This window comes from Oncorhynchus kisutch, linkage group LG18 (assembly GCF_002021735.2).
Source record: "Oncorhynchus kisutch isolate 150728-3 linkage group LG18, Okis_V2, whole genome shotgun sequence".
Taxonomy (NCBI): domain Eukaryota; kingdom Metazoa; phylum Chordata; class Actinopteri; order Salmoniformes; family Salmonidae; genus Oncorhynchus; species Oncorhynchus kisutch.
The window spans coordinates 48,515,263-48,536,055 of NC_034191.2; the positions used below are offsets into that span (position 1 = coordinate 48,515,263).

A 20,793-nucleotide genomic window follows, 5' to 3' on the forward strand; every position below is an offset into this window, starting at 1 on the left:
CCCACATAGCCTGGTTCCTCTCTAGGTTTCGGCCACAAGTGGCTCCTGGCATTATACTGTACCTAAAGCAGACATTGCCATTGGCTGCACAGAGTCAATCCCATGCAGCCTTGTTTACAAATTAAAATACTGGAATGTGAAATGTAATCTACACCACAAGTTGGATAGAAATCATCATTTTATTAATTTAATTTGAGTATAATTATTTCTATACAGCCAACAATTTCTCGTGCTCAACTCGTAATGCCAGTGGGGGCAAGTGTGGCTTGTGTCAATGACTACAAGAGCAGCTGCTCAACTATTTGATGCTCCAACTGCAGTTCAACTGACATCGCTGGTTAACTCTTGATTGGATTGAATCTACATGTAGGCCTTAGGTACAAATTAGCCTATGCCTACCTGGAAGAATCATGATTGGCATCAATCCAGCAGACATTTGTCTAGCAAATTCCAACATGTGCGTTACAGAAAACACTGCTAATAAAAAAAAAACTGCTAGGTTTATATGCATTTGAATTACAAGGTATTAAACTACTCCAAGCTACAGTTCTTACATTTTTCCCCAGACCTAAATATGTGGTCTCCTGGTGCGGTTCAGAACATCAAATGTCTTTCTATAAATAAATAAAACTAGCTGCTTTTTTGGTGGTATTGAAATCAAAATTCTGGTATCGTGACTGTTCACATCATTATGCTTGTCCACTTTTAATGCAGACTGGGAATCTGCACTTTCATTTTATTTTGACAAGTATAGCCATTTTATTCATATTTTAAAGGAATCTTATTTGGCAAATAAATAGATCAAAATAATAGAAGACTATTGAAACATTGACACACAGTGAATAAAAAAAAGAAATTTAACAATGTAGAAAAACATTTACCCAAGTGGTATAATCAGTGTTACCTTGATCTTTCCTTGCTAAATGGTCTCTGGGCAGCAATTGTCAATCTTCACCCCTATTGCGGATAAATAACTTAAGGCAACATGGAGGACCAAGCCAGGCTTCCTATCTGGAACCCAACTAAGGCTGGTGGTTTAACAATGAACCTGGAAACAGTTGCCAGTATCTGGATGTTGTAACAACGCACAATGTTTTTCTCCAAGAGCACCTTGGTTAAAGGCAACATGTTACATATCGAAAAAAAGATCACACCTTCAGTCAAGTGCATAATGGCAAAAGCAGAGCCCAGGCATGCCTTTGACACAGGGACAAATGATCAAACAATCTCCTCTGTATTCTAGTTTAAGCCCATCTTCAAATACGTTATTGCTAGTGCTAACCTTACGATTGTCTCAAAATGCAAGTGTACCGGGATATCATGTTTTACTTTTTTTTTTTTAAATGTCACAGCAAAAACTGGTATCAAAATGGTTTCAGTGTCAAACAATGTCAAAGTTAAACCCTTAACATGAATTAGTAGTCATCTGTTCTATTTTAAATGACGTGCTGTGAGGTTTCAACTTCTGCTTACTGTAGTTTGCTCTGGTCACCTTTTGCAGGATGGTTAAGTGTCCATCTCTCATGCAAGTGGACATCTGACAGACACCATTTACACCTGATATTAAAATGCATCGTGATGGTATTGTGTGATCTGATATTTATTCATCAGTTCTGGGACGGGATTCAACGCAAGCAAGCCACATTGGGGCGGCAGGTAGCCTAATGGTTAGAGCATTGGGCCAGTAACCGAAAGGTTGCTAGATCGAATCCCCGTGCTGACAAGGCAAAAACCTGTCGTTCTGCCCTAGTCATACTCCAAAAGCTATTTTTAACTAAGTGTAAACTGTCAATAAGCATTAGTCTTCTTCCAGTCAACCTGAGGAGCCTTCTGACATTATGGCCCTGTGTGCATGCCATGAGCTTTTTCTTCAGTGGCAATCAGCCTGGGACTTAGAGTCCAAACAGTCTGGAGGGACGTCCTCTGGGATAGCAGTGACGTCTTCTGGGACTTGGAGTCCATTGTGCTGGCCCACTGGGACGTTGTAGTGGCGGTCATCCTCTGTGACCAGACACACACAGGGCCAGTCTTCCTTATGGTCATCAGGATAATAGGTGACAAACTCCTCGGTGTCTGTCATGTACAGCCTGTAGACCTGGATGGTGCACTGCAAGGCATATCCGAGCAGAAACATCTCTACCTGAAGGAACCAATGACATACGGAGTTGATGCTTTAAAACATATTACACACTGTATTTAAAAACAGCCCATTAAGATTTAATGGGAGTGTTTACGTTGTTCAGTATCCACTTTGAACATGAGCTTTTATCAGTAGAAACCTCTAAAAAAAGTACTGTTGTGTAATACATTCTTCCCCGAGACACCGCACTGTCATTGATGATAATAACCTTCAAACCAAAGTTAAAAATGTTTTGCTCTGGCTTAAGACCTTCCCAAGAAGGTCACTGAACAATTCAGACAGACCCGGAGGCTTAGACTGGACAGCTGTTAAGTGGCAACAGAACAGATGGTGCGGTGCAACTGTATGCATGTTAGGCTTTCAGGGTTTGGTTTGTGGGAAAGCTGCACTCCCATTCTACTGTATCCTCGTTTGTGATTTACCACCATTTAATTGAACAGGGAACCATGAATGTGTATTCTATAGTCATACGGTCACAACTCTGGGGTGAAGTTTCCCCTAGGTAAAAGATCCAGGATTATCTTTTTCCCAATCCTAACCATTAGTGGGGAAAATTCTAAATGGACTCAAATCAGCATCTAGGGAAAACTTCAGTGCTCACCTGCTCTAGACCCCCGCTGAAACCCACTCGACTCAGGTGGTTGGAGAGGAATGTGCGTGGGCAGTCGGAAGAGTCGCGTGCATAGAGCAGCCAGCAAAAGACGGGCACGTCCCCTCCCTCTTGCATGGTGGTATGGAACTCCGACGCCCGGACCAGCATGAGTAGCTTCAGGGCCTCCAGCAGCCCCAGTTCCTCCTCCCCTCCCTGGAACACACTCTCACACAACCGCTGTCTCTCCTCCATGCTGGAGCAGCCCACCGCCGCCTGCCACTGGGCACAACACACAGACATGTCACATACTGTCAACATTACCGTGGCTGGAAATAATACACAGCATGTACATTGAATTATTGCCCTTTTCTTGACTCCAATTCACACACGCACTTACTGTCATCATTAGTGTAAACCATATTGAATATTCAACAATTGCTCTTTTCGCAACTGCAATTCATGACTTTCACTGTCAGTTTTCACCATAATACAAAAAAGGTGACAGTGTGCATCATTTTCCCCTTAGTTGGCGATGCTAGGGTACAGCTACCAACCATTTAAACGGCAGGAGTCTTTGAAGTGGAGTGTAATGAACAGAATTTTTCAAGAGCTGGAAGATGCTGTTAGATGCCAGCCTCTAACTTTTGGCAGAGGTCTCAAGTCTACGTCACACATATGTATTCAACTGTTTCCTGAAGACTGAGGGTCCATCTATCCTGTCTCCAATCAGATGGGTTCAATAAGACACAGCAATCCACAAGGAAGGGTACAGTTGTTGCAGTATACCACAAACTATCCTGAAACTGCCATTAAAACCCTCTTCTATATGGCCATAATTACAACCATAAGGATTGGGAATCAGCAACTTCTCCATTGACAGTCTCAGAAGGACATCAGTGTTTGATTGTTTAAACTAGAGAGCACAGTACATACAGATGAAGTCGGAAGTTTACATACACCTTAGCCAAATACATTTAAACTCAGTTTCACAATTCCTGACATTTAATCCTAGTAAAAATTCCCCGTCTTAACTCATTTAGGATCTTCACTTTATTTTAAGAATGTGAAATGTCAGAATAATGGGAGAGAATGACTTACTTCAGCTTTTATTTCTTTCATTACATTTCCAGTGCGTCAGAAGTTTACATATACTCAATTTGTATTTGGCAGCATCGCCTTTAAAATTGTTTTACTTGGGTCAAACGTTTCAGGTATCCTTCCACAAGCCTCCCACAATAAGTTGGGTGAATTTTGGCCCATTCCTCCTGACAGAGCTGGTATAACTGAGTCAGGTTTGTATGCCTCCTTGCTCACACACACCTTTTCAGTTCTGCCCACACATGTTCTATAAGATTGAGGTCAGGGCTTTGATGGCCACTCCTACCTAATGATGCTATCTATTTTGTAAAGTGCACCAGTCCCTCCTCCAGCAAAGCACCCCCACAACATGATGTTGCTTCACGGTTGGGACGTTGTTCTTCAGCTTGCAAGCCTCCCCCTTTTCCCTCCGAACATAACGATGGTCATTACGGCCAAACAGTTCTATTTTTGTTTTATCAGACCAGAGGGCATTTCTCCAAAAAGTACAATCTTAGTCCCCATGTGCAGTTGCAAACCGTCTGGCCTTTTTTATGGCGGTTTTGGAGCAGTGGCTTCTTCGTTGCCGAGCAGCCTTTCAGGTTATGTCGATATAGGACTCGTTTTACTGTAGATATAGGTACTTTAGTGCCTGATCATCGATCATCTCTAGGAGACAGAACGTGTCTCCTCCCTGAGCGGTATGAAGGCTGCATGGTCCCATGGTGTTTATACTTGCGTACTATTGTTTGTACAGATGAACATGGTACCTTCGGGAGTTTGGAAATTCCTCCCAAGGATGAACCAGACTTGTGGAGGTCTACCATTTTTTTCCTGAGGTCTTGGCTGATTTCTTGATTTTCCCATGATGTCAAGCAAAGAGGCACTGAGTTTGAAGGTAGGCCTTGAAATACATCCACAGGTACACCTCCAATTGACTCAAATTATGTAAATTAGCCTATCAGAAACTTCTAAAGCTATGACATCATTTTCTGAAATTTTCCAAGATGTTTAAAGGCACAGTCAACTTAGTGTATGTAAACTTCTGACCCACTGGAATTGTGATACAGTGAATTATAAGTGAAATAATCTGTCTGTAAACAATTGTTGAAAAAATTACTTGTGTCATACACAAAGTAGATGTCCTAACCGACTGCCAAAACTATAGTTTGTTAACAAGACATTTGTGGAGGTGTTGAAAAACAAGTGTTATTTTCTTCAACCTAAGTGTATGTAAACTTCTGACTTCAACTGTATGGCTGTGGAAGGAAGACATGGGCGGTACCCTGTTCTGGAGGAGTTCCATATAGCGTTTGAGCTGTTGGACGGCGTCTTCGCTCCCATCCCCCTGTCTGCACTCCGAGGGGAACATCCACTGGCCAATCAGCCCCTCACGTGCCTCCAGCTCCTCCGCCCACTGTGGAGAAGCAACAGGGTCCTATTAATTATGCACCAAACGGAAGAAAACAGACACATGGGGAGGAAAAAAACAGAACTTTTCTACCCTAAAAATGTGTTGCAAAATGTTTTGCTACAGTGTGTACTAATGAATACAACCCAAGATGAATACAATAAAACTAACGGCAAGCCACAACTGACCATCAGCTGATGTCCACTCAACTGTATACTTGGACTTCCACTGAATGTACAGACAGTATGAGGGCTAGTGACTTATAGAAAAGAGTCACAGTGTAGTCAGCATTAGTTACGCAAGCATGGTGTACCGTGGAGATGTGTTCGACCTGCAGCCAGACGGGAGGCTGGGTGCTGGTGGAGAGCACCTGGAAAAGAGTGGCTCGGAGGGCACAGTAGTTATCGCCTCTCACCCGTCTCAGGCTCTCAAACCTCTGAGACAGCTTAGTGTAACCCTGGGACCAGACAGGAAGAGGGATCTAGGTGAATCGTGAATGATTTATAAGAATGTCCAAAATATTTATTTGAAAATATGAAGATCATAATACTGGCTAATCAACTGACCTTTCTAATAAGGGTACTTTTGGTAGTGTTTCCCTTCCACTCACTCTCACTGTAGGACAGAATATCCAGCATCGGCTCCAGGCTGCATCGGTCCTCAGCCTTCGGAACTGAGATATGGAGAAGAAAGTGAGAAGTTGCAAACTAGAATTGTTTCAAAAATATTTTGGGGTATACCATTTAAAGGGCCAATCCACAGTTGAAACAATAAGAGGGCACACCACCTCTTTTTTTTTGTAAAAAAGCTGACGGATGGGCCTGGAGAAATGTATGAAAAATAAATAGGAGCTGAGATGCAATAATTGTTCAACCGACATTTAGACGGCCAAGCTGTCTTCATCGGGGTATAATGACAAACACTGCGGGTTACTAGTATATATAGTTTGGAAGGACACACAGGTATCTGTAATAATGGCAGCTGTGGCATATATATATATAAAAATAAATAAAACATGAATGGATAACATACGATCATAGATACAATTAGGCTACATAGGCTACATAGGCCTACAAACATGATATACAATGGATAACACAATCACAAGAATGGCTTCAGATCAAACTCTACGTTGAGACCGAAGGGAGCGAGTGCTTTAAATTAAAGATCCAGGAGGCCACTCGTTTTAAACAAATTGTCAAGGTTACCTGGAGAAATGTAACCACAATCAAATTCATAGACAGCACTACGGATGCAAGGACTGATCAATGATATCATTTTAACTATGTTGAGGATATACCAAGTTTTTTTTTTTTTTTACATTTACAATGTTTACTAACATTGAAATAAAACAAGTTTATATTTCCTGGGTTCTGACGGGGTGTGATCGTACCATTATTCAAAATCTATGGGATCATATCATCCATTTATATGTAAAACAATTGATCTGACAAATGCAGACAAATGCAAATTCCCCCTTTAAGGAGACACTTCTGGAAAACAATTCTGGAAAAAATGTAATGATCTGAAAATAACTGACGTGTGCTTTCAAACAGTGCCCCCGATCCTGCATGTTTGACTGGCCCATGGGGGAGATCTTCAGCTCCTCGATACAGGTCTTCCTCCTCACTAAGTGGAAGATAGTAATTACATTATCATTAACTAACAATTAAATAAGAGACCCATTTTGGCTCTATTGTGTGACATTGACACAGATCTGAGGTCAGTTGTGAGGTAATACAAAGCAGGACTTTGACAAACCTAACTCCCAGATCCTCCACAGGTGGACGATATTCCTCCCTCACATCAGCTAAGGTGCTAGGCCCCTGGTGGGCCTCTTCTTTTGGGTCCTCCTCCCCTCCCATGGCCTCTGCTGCTGTAACATTCTTCTTTCTCCTTTTCCTTTTCATCCTTCTGTTCCTGGCAGTTCTTCCTCTAAGAGGTCTTCCAAAGATGGGACTTCAATCAATCCACATTGGATATCTCCTTTATCGTCCTCATACGAGTTCTGACTGGAGAGAAAAGAGTGGATAAAGCCATTGTATGAAGTGCACGTTTTTGCACGTCACGTTATACAGGCAGGAATCCCACCGTAAACTTCATAAGATATTTTTCATGAAAATAACCTCTTCTGTCATGGTCTTATGTTGTTACACCACATTCCTCTTGTACAGTCTGGCCTCAGGCAAGGCATAATGCAAGTAGTCTTCTAATGTTAAACTCCAGAAGAGTAAAAAAAAGTATGTTCACAGGAGCAAACATTATGGAACATAGATCAAATTACAATCATGATAATGGTGAGAAGCCAAAGACAGATTTCAAAAGGCTTTTCCGGAAGAACAGTGATTTAAGATTGTAAACATGCTCTATGCTGCATTGTTATACCTCAAGAGTCCACTCTGACAGAATAAATCATTCCTTTCGCTCAAACTCAGTTCACTATTAAAATAGTCATGGCATTGATGGCCATGATTACACATTTATATACGGTCATATAGGAAACCTCAGTTGGAGGACTATATATTTTTTGCTTCACTTTTAAGAAATGTAGGACAGTGTCCTTTTCACATTACAGCTCATCTCTAAATTGAAATGAGGGATTTTTTTTCAACACCTCAGATATTACTTTTACGGTCTTTGGATGCCCCCTAATGGTGGCAAATGAGACAAAAAACTGCTTTGTTGTAGTAAACTGTACTTGTTAGTAATTGACAAAGACTATTATATTAACATGATACTCAATTGACCGCTCTAACAATGGAAATACATGTCCTCGGTGATGTAAGGCGGCGAGATCAGATGGGACCATTCTAGCCAATGTGAAGGCAGATGCGCGTTTGAACAACAGGCCATAGAGATAGAGGGCTCATCTTTGCATCTGTACCATTATAGCGCCTGACAGCATGGGCAGCGCCATTGAGGCAATCTGCATTTTAAAGTAGTCAATTTTCCTTCTTCATTGGCCGATTGCTCCTAACTCATAGGCATCCCCACCCTGTTGACTACTTTAAAAATGGTGGAAGCAGTCAATGGCAATGTCCATGTTAAAACAGGTTATACCCATGACTAGTCCTCTCTTTGACAACATGCACAACTCTGATATAAATGAGATGTTTTCAAATGTTGCCAAAATGCCATGTGCGTCCACTTTATAAATCAGTGCATTTGTAACAACCTAAACATTACCAGACTTATTTTCGATCAAATAAGCCTCACAGTAGCAATGCCATTTTCTGTTGATCAAATTCGACACTCATTGACGTCATACATATATTCCTCACTCGTGTCGCCTCTTCCTTTCCGGTACTGAGCTGTATGGCAGAGACACAGTAGGCACGTCTCTCCCCACTAATTGCGCACCGACTCCCGCCAATTCGCGTATTCATTGATTCAATAACCACGTTTCGATCTACCTGTTTATGCGAGTAAAGTCATACCCTATATAAAAAATACAATTTACAAAAGCTGTGATGGAAACGGGACGTTTCAGTATAAATGCTGACAGAATGTGTTCGATATGGTGGGATCTCAGTGTTGGTTATATTCATTATGTGAGAAATGGCAGTGGAAACGCCTTTTGGAGCAAATATTGATCATATCGAATTAAAGTGGACGCCGATTGTCCCCCTAATACGACTCGGGAAACCATGCAGTTTATTAGGCTACAGATTAAAAAGTGATTAACTTCACAGGGTGGCGAAAGTGCAGTGATGAGTCTGATGTTTCAATTCTGATGACATAATCGATGCTTGACTGCCATTTGACAAATATTCTCCTTTACCCATAATCTCATAATGTTGACTAGCCGACCCGCATTGTATCTCCGAATTGTTGTCTATAGTGTACATGCCAAGACCACAGTAGGCACATTTGCTTTTTAACGCAACAGTTTGTGTGACAAAACCATCACACACTGATTTTTATTCTCAACAAACACCACTGATTGGAAAACGTGAACATTTTCTTTGTGCAGATTTTATAATATTCACATCAAAATCTGTCACCAATTGGATGGAGACCAGCTATTGTGTCAATTGTGTGCCCCTTGACAATGTTTATACATTCCCAGTTAAATATATAGGCCTACTCAGTATTAAAGTTACCGTTAATACCCGCATTTCCCCAGTCATTTTAGAATGTTAGTGTTATGGCAGGTAGCCTATTTTAGAATGCACTGGGTGAGGAAGCAGGTGATACAAGGTGTAGGTGTCCCGGTAAGAGGACAAGGATAGGAGAGAGACTTGAGGATCTGGTTTAGCTCCCATTTGTTCTCCCCAAAACAATTCCATGTGTGTGCGTTTAAAAAAACAGAAAAATCTGAAAAAACATTTGCATCAGCAAACTTCATATTGTATATCATAGGCATAATACCAATATTCCTTGTCATTCATATTTCAACAATCTCAGAGCCAGTAGCCAAACTACAATTATAATCAAAATTAATTATTTCCATTACATAATTCTTTACCCATAATTCCCAAATGCATTTACAAAATAGATTAATCATAAATGTCGATGCATATCCAACATTACTATCATACATTCTAACGCAAATCACAACAGTGTGTCTTTAAATGCACACTGAATGACACAAATTAAAAGGAAAATGTAGTTTTAAGAGCATGGATAATCTGTAACTGTCTTTTAGTTCAAAGGTACTCAGGTACTTAACGGGTAGCTGCTTTTAGCAACGCGGGTGTATTTACATACACTAGCGTTGCTCTCAATGGTATTGGGTTGAACAAAAACAGTCCGATTGGCACACGTGTTTTTCTGATGCTGATTAGAAACACGGGATTTCAGTCTTGGACGTGTGTTTCCTGACCGATTCTGCGTTTGGTTAATGAAGTTTGTCCCCCATGAGACACTTTCACTTCTTCAAAATCACAGGAATTCGTCGTTTATGCTGAGGATGTTTTAGATCTAACTAAGGTGTGTGGTGGAGTATTTATCAAGTTTTAAAAAAATGCACAACGTGTTGTCTTATGTAAACAAAGTCGGAGCTGCTGGGCAGGTCTGTCTCGCTATCTATACTATTGGATAGAGAGCAATCACCGCAGTTGTTCACCCCATGTAAGTGAGCATATGGACAGTTTCAAATCAAAACCCAACCTTAAAATTTACCTGTTGATGCACGGATGTTCCAGACTACATTTTAGGCGAGACTGACTTCACCAAAATGATCCTATTTACACTTTGTAGTCTGTTAAATGCTGCTTTTGTAAAAACCAACCATAATTGAAAGCAATGCTAGTTTATGTAAATACACCCGCGTTGATAAAAGCAGCTAGGTAACGGGTTGGAGGTGCGCTCAGAAGTGCCCACAATTAAAAGGGACAGTTCCCTAAAAAGTATAAGAAAATAAGAGCCTTTCCTACAGTTTGTTTACAGTCATTTCTGTTAATTCATTGAATATATTACATACATGTTCTCTTCTCATTCTCATAGTGGAAACGTACATTGTTTCTAGAGCTCAAACTGTAACACGTGATAAAGCTTTGGTTTATAAAAAAAAACAGTTCTGTCCATTTCTTCATGTTCTTAGTTTGAAAAATGTTCAATTGTAAAATGACTAATACATACATTAACAGAAATGTAGATAACCAAATGACTGAGATTAACAGTACATTTACAGTTTAATCGGAAAGTATTTCAGGCCCTCAACTTTTTTACAGCGTTATTCTAAGAATATGAAATTGTTATTTTCCATCAATCTACACGCAATACCCCATAAAGGACAAAGCAAAAACCAGTTTCGAAATGTTTGCAAATGGATAAAAAAAAAGGAAGAAATAACTAATTTACATAAGTATTCAGACCCTTTACTCAGTACTTTGTTGGAGCCCCTTTCGCAGCGATTACAGCTTGGGTATGATCGGGTTAGTGTTCCCTCATGGCCATATCACCATGTCACAGCGTTGTTTACAGAAAACAAGAGGCGGTCACCTGTGCTAATTAGTTATCAGCATGTTCCGAGCACCTGTATGGAAGCATAACTCGGGAATTGTAGTTTTGTCAGCTGGAGGCACCCATAGCTGTATGAATCTGTGCAAAACTGCAACAGTAAGTACCTTTTATTTGAAGGATTCTTTCTCACTGATCAAAGAAAGTGCTATATGTTTCAAAAGCCATAACAAGCGATGATTCGTCGGGATTGTAGCTCACATAAGGCAGTCGTGGGCAAAGCTAATGGTTGAGAACTGTAGGGAGAAGGAAGAATCCAGCATAGTTTGAGGGCCAGGTTAGCCCAATATTGGACTAAAGAAGGGTAACGTTACTCCTTAGTTCAAAGACCTTACATGTTCTGTTTAATAAAGGGCGAATTGGCTCTGGAAGCCAAAATAGCCAAATACTCTAAACATGAATCGGTACAATTCTACCAGGGAAATTCTACCGGGCCGCTCATTAGGGCGTCATTTTCTGAATTAAACTGACCAAGATGTACCTCCAACAACACATAATTCTTCCCAAAAACAATGACAATTTCTCCCCACCAGTGGTATTTGGCCTTTTTAGGTGGGCGCTGATACCGCCCTGGGATAAGCAATGCTCACTTTATGCAAGGACACCAAATAAGGACACCGAAGCATACTCCTGGGCTACAATATCGGCCTGCTAGCTACCTAGAGCTACTTGCAACCCTACTAATTCCATGACTGGTCTATCGACGTCCCCCCCACCCCCCCCAAAGGCTAACTTTCTAGTCCCTGCTATCTGCTTGCTTGCTAACCCGGTCTGCTAACTGCTAAACTGCCGGGCCCTGGTCTGCTAACTGCTAGCTTTCCTGCCCGGTCTGCTAACTGCTAGTCCTTGCTAACTGCTTGCTTGCTAACCCGGTCTGCTAACTGCTAGCTTGCCTGTCCGGTCTGCTAACTGCTAGCTTGCCCTGGTCTACTAACTGCCAGCCCATGCTAACTGCTTGCTTGCTAACCCCGCCTGCTAACTGCTAGCTTACCCTGGTCTACTAGCTCCGGCCTACTAACTGTTAGCTTGTTAGCCTGCTAACTGTCTGAATCGCCATGTCCCCAGCCAGCCCAACCACTCACTGGACCCATATGTTTACTTGGCTACGCATGCCTCTAATATCAATATGCCTTGTCCATTACGGTCCTGGTTAGTGATTACTGTCTTATTTCACTGTAGAGCCTCTAGCCCTGCTCAATATGCCTTAACCAACCATGTTGTTCCACCTCCTACATATGCGATGACATCACCTGGTTTAAACATCTCTAGAGACTATATCTCTCTCTTCATTACTCAATGCCTAGGTTTACCTCCAATGTACTCACATCCTACCTTACCTTTGTCTGTACACTATGCCTTGAATCTATGCTATCGTGCCCAGAAACCTGCTCCTTTTACTCTCTGTTCTGAACGTGCTAGACGGCCAGTTCGTATAATCTTTAGCCGTACCCTTATCCTACTTCTCCTCTGGTGATGTGGAGGTTAATCCACATCCTGCAGTGCCTAGCTCCACTCCCACCCCCCAGGTGCTCTCATTTGTTGACTTCTGTAAACGTAAAAGCCTTGGGTTCATGCATGTTTACATTAGAAGCCTACTCCCTAAGTTTGTTTTACTCACTGCTTTAGCACACTCTGGCAACCCAGATGTCTTAGCCGTGTCTGAATCCTGGGTTAGGAAAACCACCAAAAACCCTGAAATCTCCATTGCTAACTATAACGTTTTCTGCATAGATAGAACTGCCAAAGGGGGCAGTGTTGCAATCTACTGCAAAGATAGAAAGCAATACAGAACTCTGCAGGCTAAGTCTGTACCCAAACAATTTGAGCTTCTACTTCTAAAAATGCACCTTTCCAGAAACAAGTCTCTCACTGTTGCCGCTTGCTATAGACCTCCCTCTGCCCCCAGCTGTGCCCTCGATACTATATGTGAACTGATTGCCCCCCATCTATCTTCTGAGCTCGTGCTACTAGGTGACCTAAACTGGGACATGCTTAACACCCCGGCCATCCTACAAACTAAGCTTGATGCCCTCAATCTCACACAAATTATCAATGAACCTACCAGGTACAACCCCAAATCAGTAAACACGGGCACCCTCATAGATGTCATCCTAACTAATTCGCCCTCCAAATACACCTCTGCTGTTTTCAATCAAGATCTCAGCGATTCACTGCCTAATTGCCTGCATCCATAATGGGTCTGCGAACAAATGACCACCCCTCATCACTGTCAAACGCTCCCTAAAACACTTCTGCGAGCAGGCCTTTCTAATCGACCTGGCCGGGGTATCCTGGAATGACATTGACCTCATCCCGTCAGTAGATGATGCCTGGCTATTCTTTAAAAGTGCCTTCCTCACCATCTTAAATAAGCATGCCCCTCTCAAAAATGTAGAACTAGGAATAGATATAGTCCTTGGTTCACACCAGACCTGTCTGCCCTTGACCAGCACAAAAACATCCTGTGGCATTCTGCATTAGCATCGAATAGCCCCCGTGATATGCAACTTTTCAGGGAAGTTAGGAACAAATATACACAGGCAGTTAGAAAAGCTAGGGCAAGCTTTTTCAAACAGAAATTTGCATCCTGTAGTACTAACTCAAAAAAGTTCTGGGACACTAAAGTCCATGGAGAATAAGAGCCCCTCCTCCCAGCTGCCCACTGCTCTGAGGCTAGGAAACATTGTCACCACTGATAAATCCACTATAATTGGGAATTTCAATAAGCATTTCTCTACGGCTGGCCATGCTTTCCACATGGCTACCCCTACCCCAGTCAACTGCCCGGCACCCTCCACAGCAACCCGCCAAAGCCCCCACCATTTCTCCTTTACCCAAATCCAGATAGCCGATGTTCTGAAAGAGCTGCAAAATCTGGACCCCTACAAATCAGCCGGGCTAGACAATCTGGACCCTCTCTTTCTAAAATTATCTGCCGAAATTGTTGCAACCGCTATTACTAGCCTGTTTCACCTCTACACAGACGACACCATTCTGTATACTTCTGGCCCCTCCTTGGACACTGTGTTAACTAACCTCCAGACGAGCTTCAATGCCATAACTCTCCTTCCGTGGCCTCCAACTGTTCTTAAACGCAAGTAAAACTAAATGCATGCTTTTCAATCGATCGCTGCCCACACCTGCTCGCCCGTCCAGCATCACTACTCTGGACGGCTCTGACTTAGAATACATGGACAACTACAAATACTTGGGTGTCTGGTTAGACTAAACTCTCCTTCCAGACTCACATTAAGCATCTCCAATCCAAAATTAAATGTAGAATCGGCTTCCTATATCGCAACAAAGCATCCTTCACTCATGCTGCCAAACATACCCTCCTACCGATCCTCGACTTCGGTGATGTCATCTATAAAATAGCCTCCAACACTCTACTCAACAAACTGGATGCAGTCTATCACAGTGCCATCTGTTTTGTCACCAAATCCCCATACACTACCCACCATTGTGACCTGTACGCTCTCGTTGGTTGGCCCTCGCTTCATACTCGTTGCCAAACCCAATAGCTACAGGTTATCTACAAGTCTCTGCTAGGTAAAGCCCCGCTTTATCTCAGCTCACTGGTCACCATTGCAGCACCCACTCGTAGCACGTGCTCCAGCAGGTATATCTCACTGGTCACCCCCAAAGCCAATTCCTCCTTTGGTCGTCTTTCCTTCCAGTTCTCTGCTGCCCATGACTTGAACGAATTGCAAAAATCTCTGAAGCTGGAGACTCACATCTCCCTCACTAGCTTTAAGCACCAGCTGTCAGAGCAGTTTACAGATCACTGCACCTGTACTTAGATGGGATGTTTACAGATAGGCTATCTACCTACCTCATCCCCATACTGGTATTGATTTATTTTGCTCCTTTGCACCCCAGTACCTCTACATTCATCTTCTACCATTCCAGTGTTTTAATTGCTATATTGTAATTACTTCGCCACCGTGGCCTATTTATTTCCTTAACTTACCTCATTTTCACTCACTGTATTCTCAACTAGGCTACCTGGTTAAATAAAGGTGAAATAAAAATAAATTTTAAAAACTACAGCCATCTTTTGTATTTCATGAACATGTGTACATGTCTAGACAATAGTGACCCATCCACTTAGCTAGATATGGCTGGGATGGTGGTTATAGCAATTATTTCACATGACCCATCAATTTAGACAAGTGTCTATGTAAGCATTATCTAATAATTATCTAATATTTTTATCTGGGCACTTTCAATGTCAGATCATATAGGCCAAGAACTAGATAGTGTATTTTTACGTGGAGTTCTCCCTTATTGTAGGCTACTACTTTCACCACTTTTAGTCTTTGGTTGTTTACCTTAAAGAGATGGGTGGGGCTAAGGCTTAAGGAGGGTGTTAATTATGCAGAATAGGTGTAGGCAAAGAAGAGCTCTCCAGTAGCTTTACCAAAATATTCCAAAGGCCAAGTGAAGTTACAAGTTTATCAACTTTCAAAGCAGAATTATTTTCCCCATCTGCAGTGTATAATATACCATTTTGTAGCTGAGTCCAATGTAAAAAAATAAAAACATTTTAAAACACCATTACAAATTTTGCTACATAAAATCGAATCGAGGCGTTGGGTCAAATGGTAGGACTACCACAGATTTGCATACCTAAAATTCAATTTCAGGCGACACTGTAGGCTATACCTCAGTAAGCACAGACCGACGCTGGCACCTTTTAGACGTTTTTTTGTTGTTCTGTCTGTGAGTCTTTTTTGGTGCAATCCGGACCGGCCTTGATTTCCACGTCCACGGACGTTGGTTTTTGGTCATAGACGTCTATGTTTGGTTCAGATTTTGTCCTGTCTGGACCAGCCTTGATTTTCCTTAAACGTAGACGTCTATAAATGACATTTTCAACTTTCATTCAGAACCCAAAATCAACCTAACTTCAAAATATGGAAAAATTTATTTTAGGACGTCTGTTCAACGTAATTTTCCTTACTGGGACTAATCTAGTAAGGGCAACAATGTGTCTCCCCTAGGGCGGCAGAATGGCCAGGACCGGCCCTGGGTTCTACATTGAACAAAAATATAAACAATTTCAAAGATTTTACTGAGTTACAGTTCATAAGTAAATCAGTCAATTTAAATGAATAAATTAGGCCCTCTATGCAATAGAAATCTATGGATTTCACATGAACGGGAATACAGATATGCATTTGTTGGTCATCGATAACATTAAAAAAAAAAGGTAGAGGTGTGGGTCAGAAAACCAGTCAGTAGCTGACCATTTGCCTCATGCACACATCTTCCAATAGAGTTGATCATGCTGTTGATTGTGGCCTGTGGAATGTTGTTCCATCCCTCTTCAATGGCTGTGCGAAGTTGCTTGATATTGGTGGGAACTGGAACACACTGTAATACATGTCGATGAAGAGCATCTCAAAACATGCTCAATGGGTGACATCTTGTGAGAATGCAGACCATTGAAGAACTAGGACATTAAGCTTTCAGGAATTGTGTACAGATCCTTGCGAATTGTGGCAGTACATTAGCATTCTGAAACATCAAGTGATGGCAGCGCAGGAATGGCATGTCAATGGACAACAGGATAGTGCGGCGCACAATTGGCCCAGCGTTGTTCCGCGTTAAGGGTGCGTTTGGCCACCAAGGATATCCTTGTCCCATCGTGCACTAGCAACTCCTGTGGCGGGCCGGGCACAGTGCACGCTGACAGTCGCCAGGTGTACAATGTTTTTCCTCCGACACATTGGTGCAGCTGACTTCCGGGTTAAGTGGGCATTGTGTCAAGAAGCAGTGCAGCTTGGTTGGGTTGTGTTTTGGGGGATGCACAGCTCTCGACCGTCGCCTCTCCCGGGTCCGTACAGGAGTTGCAGCGATGACAAGACTAACTACCAATTGGATACCACGAAATTGGGGAGAAAAAGGTAAGCAAAAATAAATAATAATAGCCATTGATAAAATGCAATTGTGTTGGTTGTCCGTTTTTTTTATTTTATTTTACCTTTATTTAACTAGGCAAGTCAGTTAAGAACAAATTCTTATCTTCAATGACGGCCTAGGAACAGTGGGTTAACTGCCTGCTCAGGGGCAGAACGACAGATTTGTACCTTGTCAGCTCGGGGGTTTGAACTTGCAACCTTCCGGTTACTAGTCCAACGCTCTAAGCACTAGGCTACCCTGCCGCCTCCGTAACTTATGCCTGCCCATACCGTAACCCCACCATGTGGAAATCTGTTCACAAACCGCTCAACCATACAACGCCATCTACCCGGTACAGTTGAAACCCAGGATTCATCAACAAAGCGCACACATCTCCAGAGTGCCAGTGAGCATATGTCCACTGAAGTCAGTTACCACGCCAAACTGCAGTCAGGTAAAGACCCTGGTGAGGATGAGAAGCACGCAAATGAGCTTCCCTGAGACAGTTTCTAACAGTTTGTGCAGAAATTATTTGATGTTGTCCAAACCCACAGTTTCATCAGCTGTCCAGGTGCCTGGTCTCAGAGATCCCCCAGGGGAAGAAGACAGATGTGGAGGTCCTGGGCTGGTGTGGTCACCAGTCCGGTAATATGACAAAATAATGTAACAAATACAACACACACGGACTGTACACTCTTAGCACAGTTGCAGCCGACAGCATTTTCAGTGGACACAAGTTTGTGACGTCTTTCTTATTTACACCATTAACACAGGTAGTCAGTCCACTGTCTACCGTCTGTTTTCCGGAAACAAGCGATATAACATCGACTTATGGCCGTGTGGGAACACTAACCGTATAAAAGAGATATCAATTTCACTTTTTGTTAATGATTTCTCGCGGATATAAAGTCCTTATGACTCCAAACCCGTACCGCAAGCGATGCGTGTTAATGTTCAGATCGACCGTTGGAGGCTCTCGTTAACAAAACACCGCCCTATAGAAGACTGCTTCGTCCAATGACGTGTAATTGAACTGAGAGTCTTGATCAAGTGCTAGGTTAGCCTGTTCCCTTCCTTGTAACAAGTTAGCAGTTAAACTAGCATGCTAATGTAACAGTTTGTTACAAAAGCACCATGCCCTTCAAGACAAAACAGTTGCAGGCGCAACAGTTCAGAGTTCTAAATCTCTGACAGCTCAGGTTTCAGATTGTACTCCTAGCAGTCAAGACACAGTTGCCGCATATAGTAAGTATATATATATATATATATATATATCCATGCTTGACGTACACTCGAGACATGTCTACTTACGTTTAACGCTTCCAAAACATATTTTACACAGGTGTCCCACTTGCAAAAATGCTATATAGCCACCAGTTGATAAACGCTGTGTGCACGTGTCTGATCAACGTTTCCTCAGCGACACAAAATAAAGTACTTCCGCTTCATGGAATTGAGGAAATTGTCAAAATAAAAGTCCCCCACGTAACAGTAGAAAAGTGTCAATAACCTGTATTTATTCATGATGTAATAAAAATAATTGACTAAACATTAACAGTGATCCATTGTTGTCCATATTGAAGTTAAATTTACATTACATTTGGGTTTTTAAAACATGTTGCCTGTTTTGCATTTTATTTTGACATTAATACATGTTTGCAAACTTGCAACATTTTTTATTTAATTTTTTAATAAAAAAAAAAAATATATATATATATATATATATATATATAATTGACTTAATAAAGCCGCATACAAACATGGTCTCTTTTTTGTTTTCTTGAGTAAGGCAGCTCCAAAATGCAAAATCCTAGCTCCAAAATCCTAGCTCAGTGCCTTCTGTGGTTGGGCAAGCCAGCAGAAAATACGGAGCCTCATGATTGGCTCACTGTGCTGTCACTCATGGGGACACTACGTCACCGTCAAGTCTAAGGGTAGAGCTCGAAAATTCAAGCCCCTTGGATGCTGCCATAGAGTTTACATTAGATGTGCCCATCCAAGAAAGCTCCAGGTCATTGGCCACAGATAAAATGACACCAAATCATGCTATATCTACAGTAGCTTTGATTGGACTGATCATGTCAACATCATACTTTCAAAATCATAGCTAGCAGTCATCATCACGAATCAAGTCAACAATCTATTTGCAAATCTGTTTTAATCCTTGTCATATGGAGAGAAATAATGATGAGAAACTATGGATCAAACGTATCTGTGCTCATTGGCCATTGGACAAGATTAAGGGTCTCTTTTCCTAGTTTAAAATTATAAACATTCAACATTGGCCATGCTGTCAATGAAGCATGATTTGTGCCGCACTAAAAACAATTGTAGACTCGGGAACTGCAAAATCTGACTTTAGTGAGTTCAAGACAACTGGGAACTCGGGGGAAAACGAGCTACAACTGGGAAAATACGTTTTGCACTTTCATCCAACTCGGAATTGTAAATCCATAACTCAAGCCTCTTTCTAGAGCTACAACCTGAAGATCACTGAGGTCATCATGATTCAATTTTTTCTTTTTGAGTTCCCAGTTGTCTTGAAAGCACCATAAATCCAGAGAATGGCATACTTTGATGACAAAATGGATGATAAAATTTGCTCAAGAAGGACCGCCGTGCTACCTTTCTATTCAAGTGAGCACACTCCAACAAGGTGAGTCCAAAAATGTCTTATATGCTATTGCATAAATGATGTAATATGCCAGGGAGATATGTATACTGTAGCTAAGAAAGTAATACTAAGTGTATGTTGTGTCGTAAGCTGTTAGTAGCCCATGTGCTTCACTCTTATAATTTGGTCTATTTTCACCTACTGTTCTGACTCTGTGGTGCACATGTAGCCTATAACCTGTTTTTGAGAAATGTAATCATATAATATTGTAAGAGCTTTCATTGTCTGCTTATATAGCTCCTTTATTTATCCTACGGTTCTGACTTGGTGTACAGGTAGAGAGCACTGTAAGAACGGCCCATGTTCTGAATTCTGTCATTGTACATTTCAAAAGTGCTGAACAAATAGTTATAGTGACTACGTCCGTCCTAGCTCGCTCATTGTTGTCTTAATTGAAATTCCGGATTGCCTCATCCGCTTGTCGTCCCCTTATGCCATAGTTTGTACATCTCAATTGTCAGTAGAAACCACATTTGTTTAAGCAAGTCAGCCATATCATCTTTCTTTTTTTAAAGGCAGTAAATGAGGCTGAATGAACTGTTTAGCTGATAGCCAGGTGTAGCAGTGGTAAGGTGTTTGGACTTCTGTTGGGACTCTGTGGTTGGGACAGCTTTATGTAGGGGTGGCAGGTAGCTTAGTGCTTAGAGTGTTTGACAAGTAACCAAAAGGTTGCAAGATCAAATCCCTGAGCTGACAAGGTAGAAATCTGTCGTTCTGCCCCTGAACAAGGCAGTTGAGGCTGTTCCTAGGCCATCGTTGAAAATAAGAATTTGTTCTTAACTGACTTGACTAGTAAAATAAATGTAGGCCCTAAGAATTTGTGGTCACTGTTATAGTGCAATTAATGTATTGTTGTGTAGTGGCTTTGCTGGCATGCATCCCACAATTTTTTTTTTTTTGCCGCACCAATATTTACATGCTACAATTGCCACTGTATGCATTACATCTTGGCTTATAAAAAAACAATTATGTGTGCCAATGTAAAAGTGGGCTGGGAAGTACTGTAATGCATACAGGGTCTGTAGAAT

The 20,793-nt window shown here is 41.7% G+C and overlaps 1 protein-coding gene across 2 annotated transcripts; it reads right to left on the reverse strand.

Moving 5' to 3' along the window:
* Nucleotides 1-165: 165 nt before the first annotated feature.
* Nucleotides 166-18,585, reverse strand: LOC109908799 (ubiquitin thioesterase otulin). Of its 2 annotated transcripts, none has more exons than XM_020507499.2 (8): nt 18,403-18,585; nt 6,982-7,232; nt 6,761-6,849; nt 5,787-5,893; nt 5,534-5,677; nt 5,095-5,226; nt 2,742-3,011; nt 166-2,140 (listed from the first exon to the last, which is right to left on the reverse strand). In XM_020507499.2, exons 2-8 carry the CDS (start codon nt 7,128-7,130, stop codon nt 1,871-1,873), a joined length of 1,161 nt encoding a protein of 386 aa, XP_020363088.1. In that variant the 5' UTR covers nt 7,131-7,232; nt 18,403-18,585; the 3' UTR covers nt 166-1,870. The 2 variants fall into 2 exon arrangements, with proteins under 2 accessions (XP_020363088.1, XP_031652069.1); XM_031796209.1 differs by having other exon boundaries at nt 2,742-3,005; nt 18,403-18,547.
* Nucleotides 18,586-20,793: the final 2,208 nt, after the last annotated feature.

What these genes read in the sequence shown, in the direction of transcription:
- LOC109908799 (XM_020507499.2), bottom strand. Translation starts at nt 7,130, where the DNA reads ATGAAAAGGAAAAGGAGAAAGAAGAATGTTACAGCAGCAGAGGCCATG. An exon ending in GTGGAGGATCTGGGAGTTAG is followed by an intron (nt 6,850 to 6,981) that starts GTTTGTCAAAGT and finishes TCTTCCACTTAG; the next exon opens with TGAGGAGGAAGACCTGTATC. An exon ending in TGGAACTCCTCCAGAACAGG is followed by an intron (nt 3,012 to 5,094) that starts GTACCGCCCATG and finishes TGTTGTGCCCAG; the next exon opens with TGGCAGGCGGCGGTGGGCTG.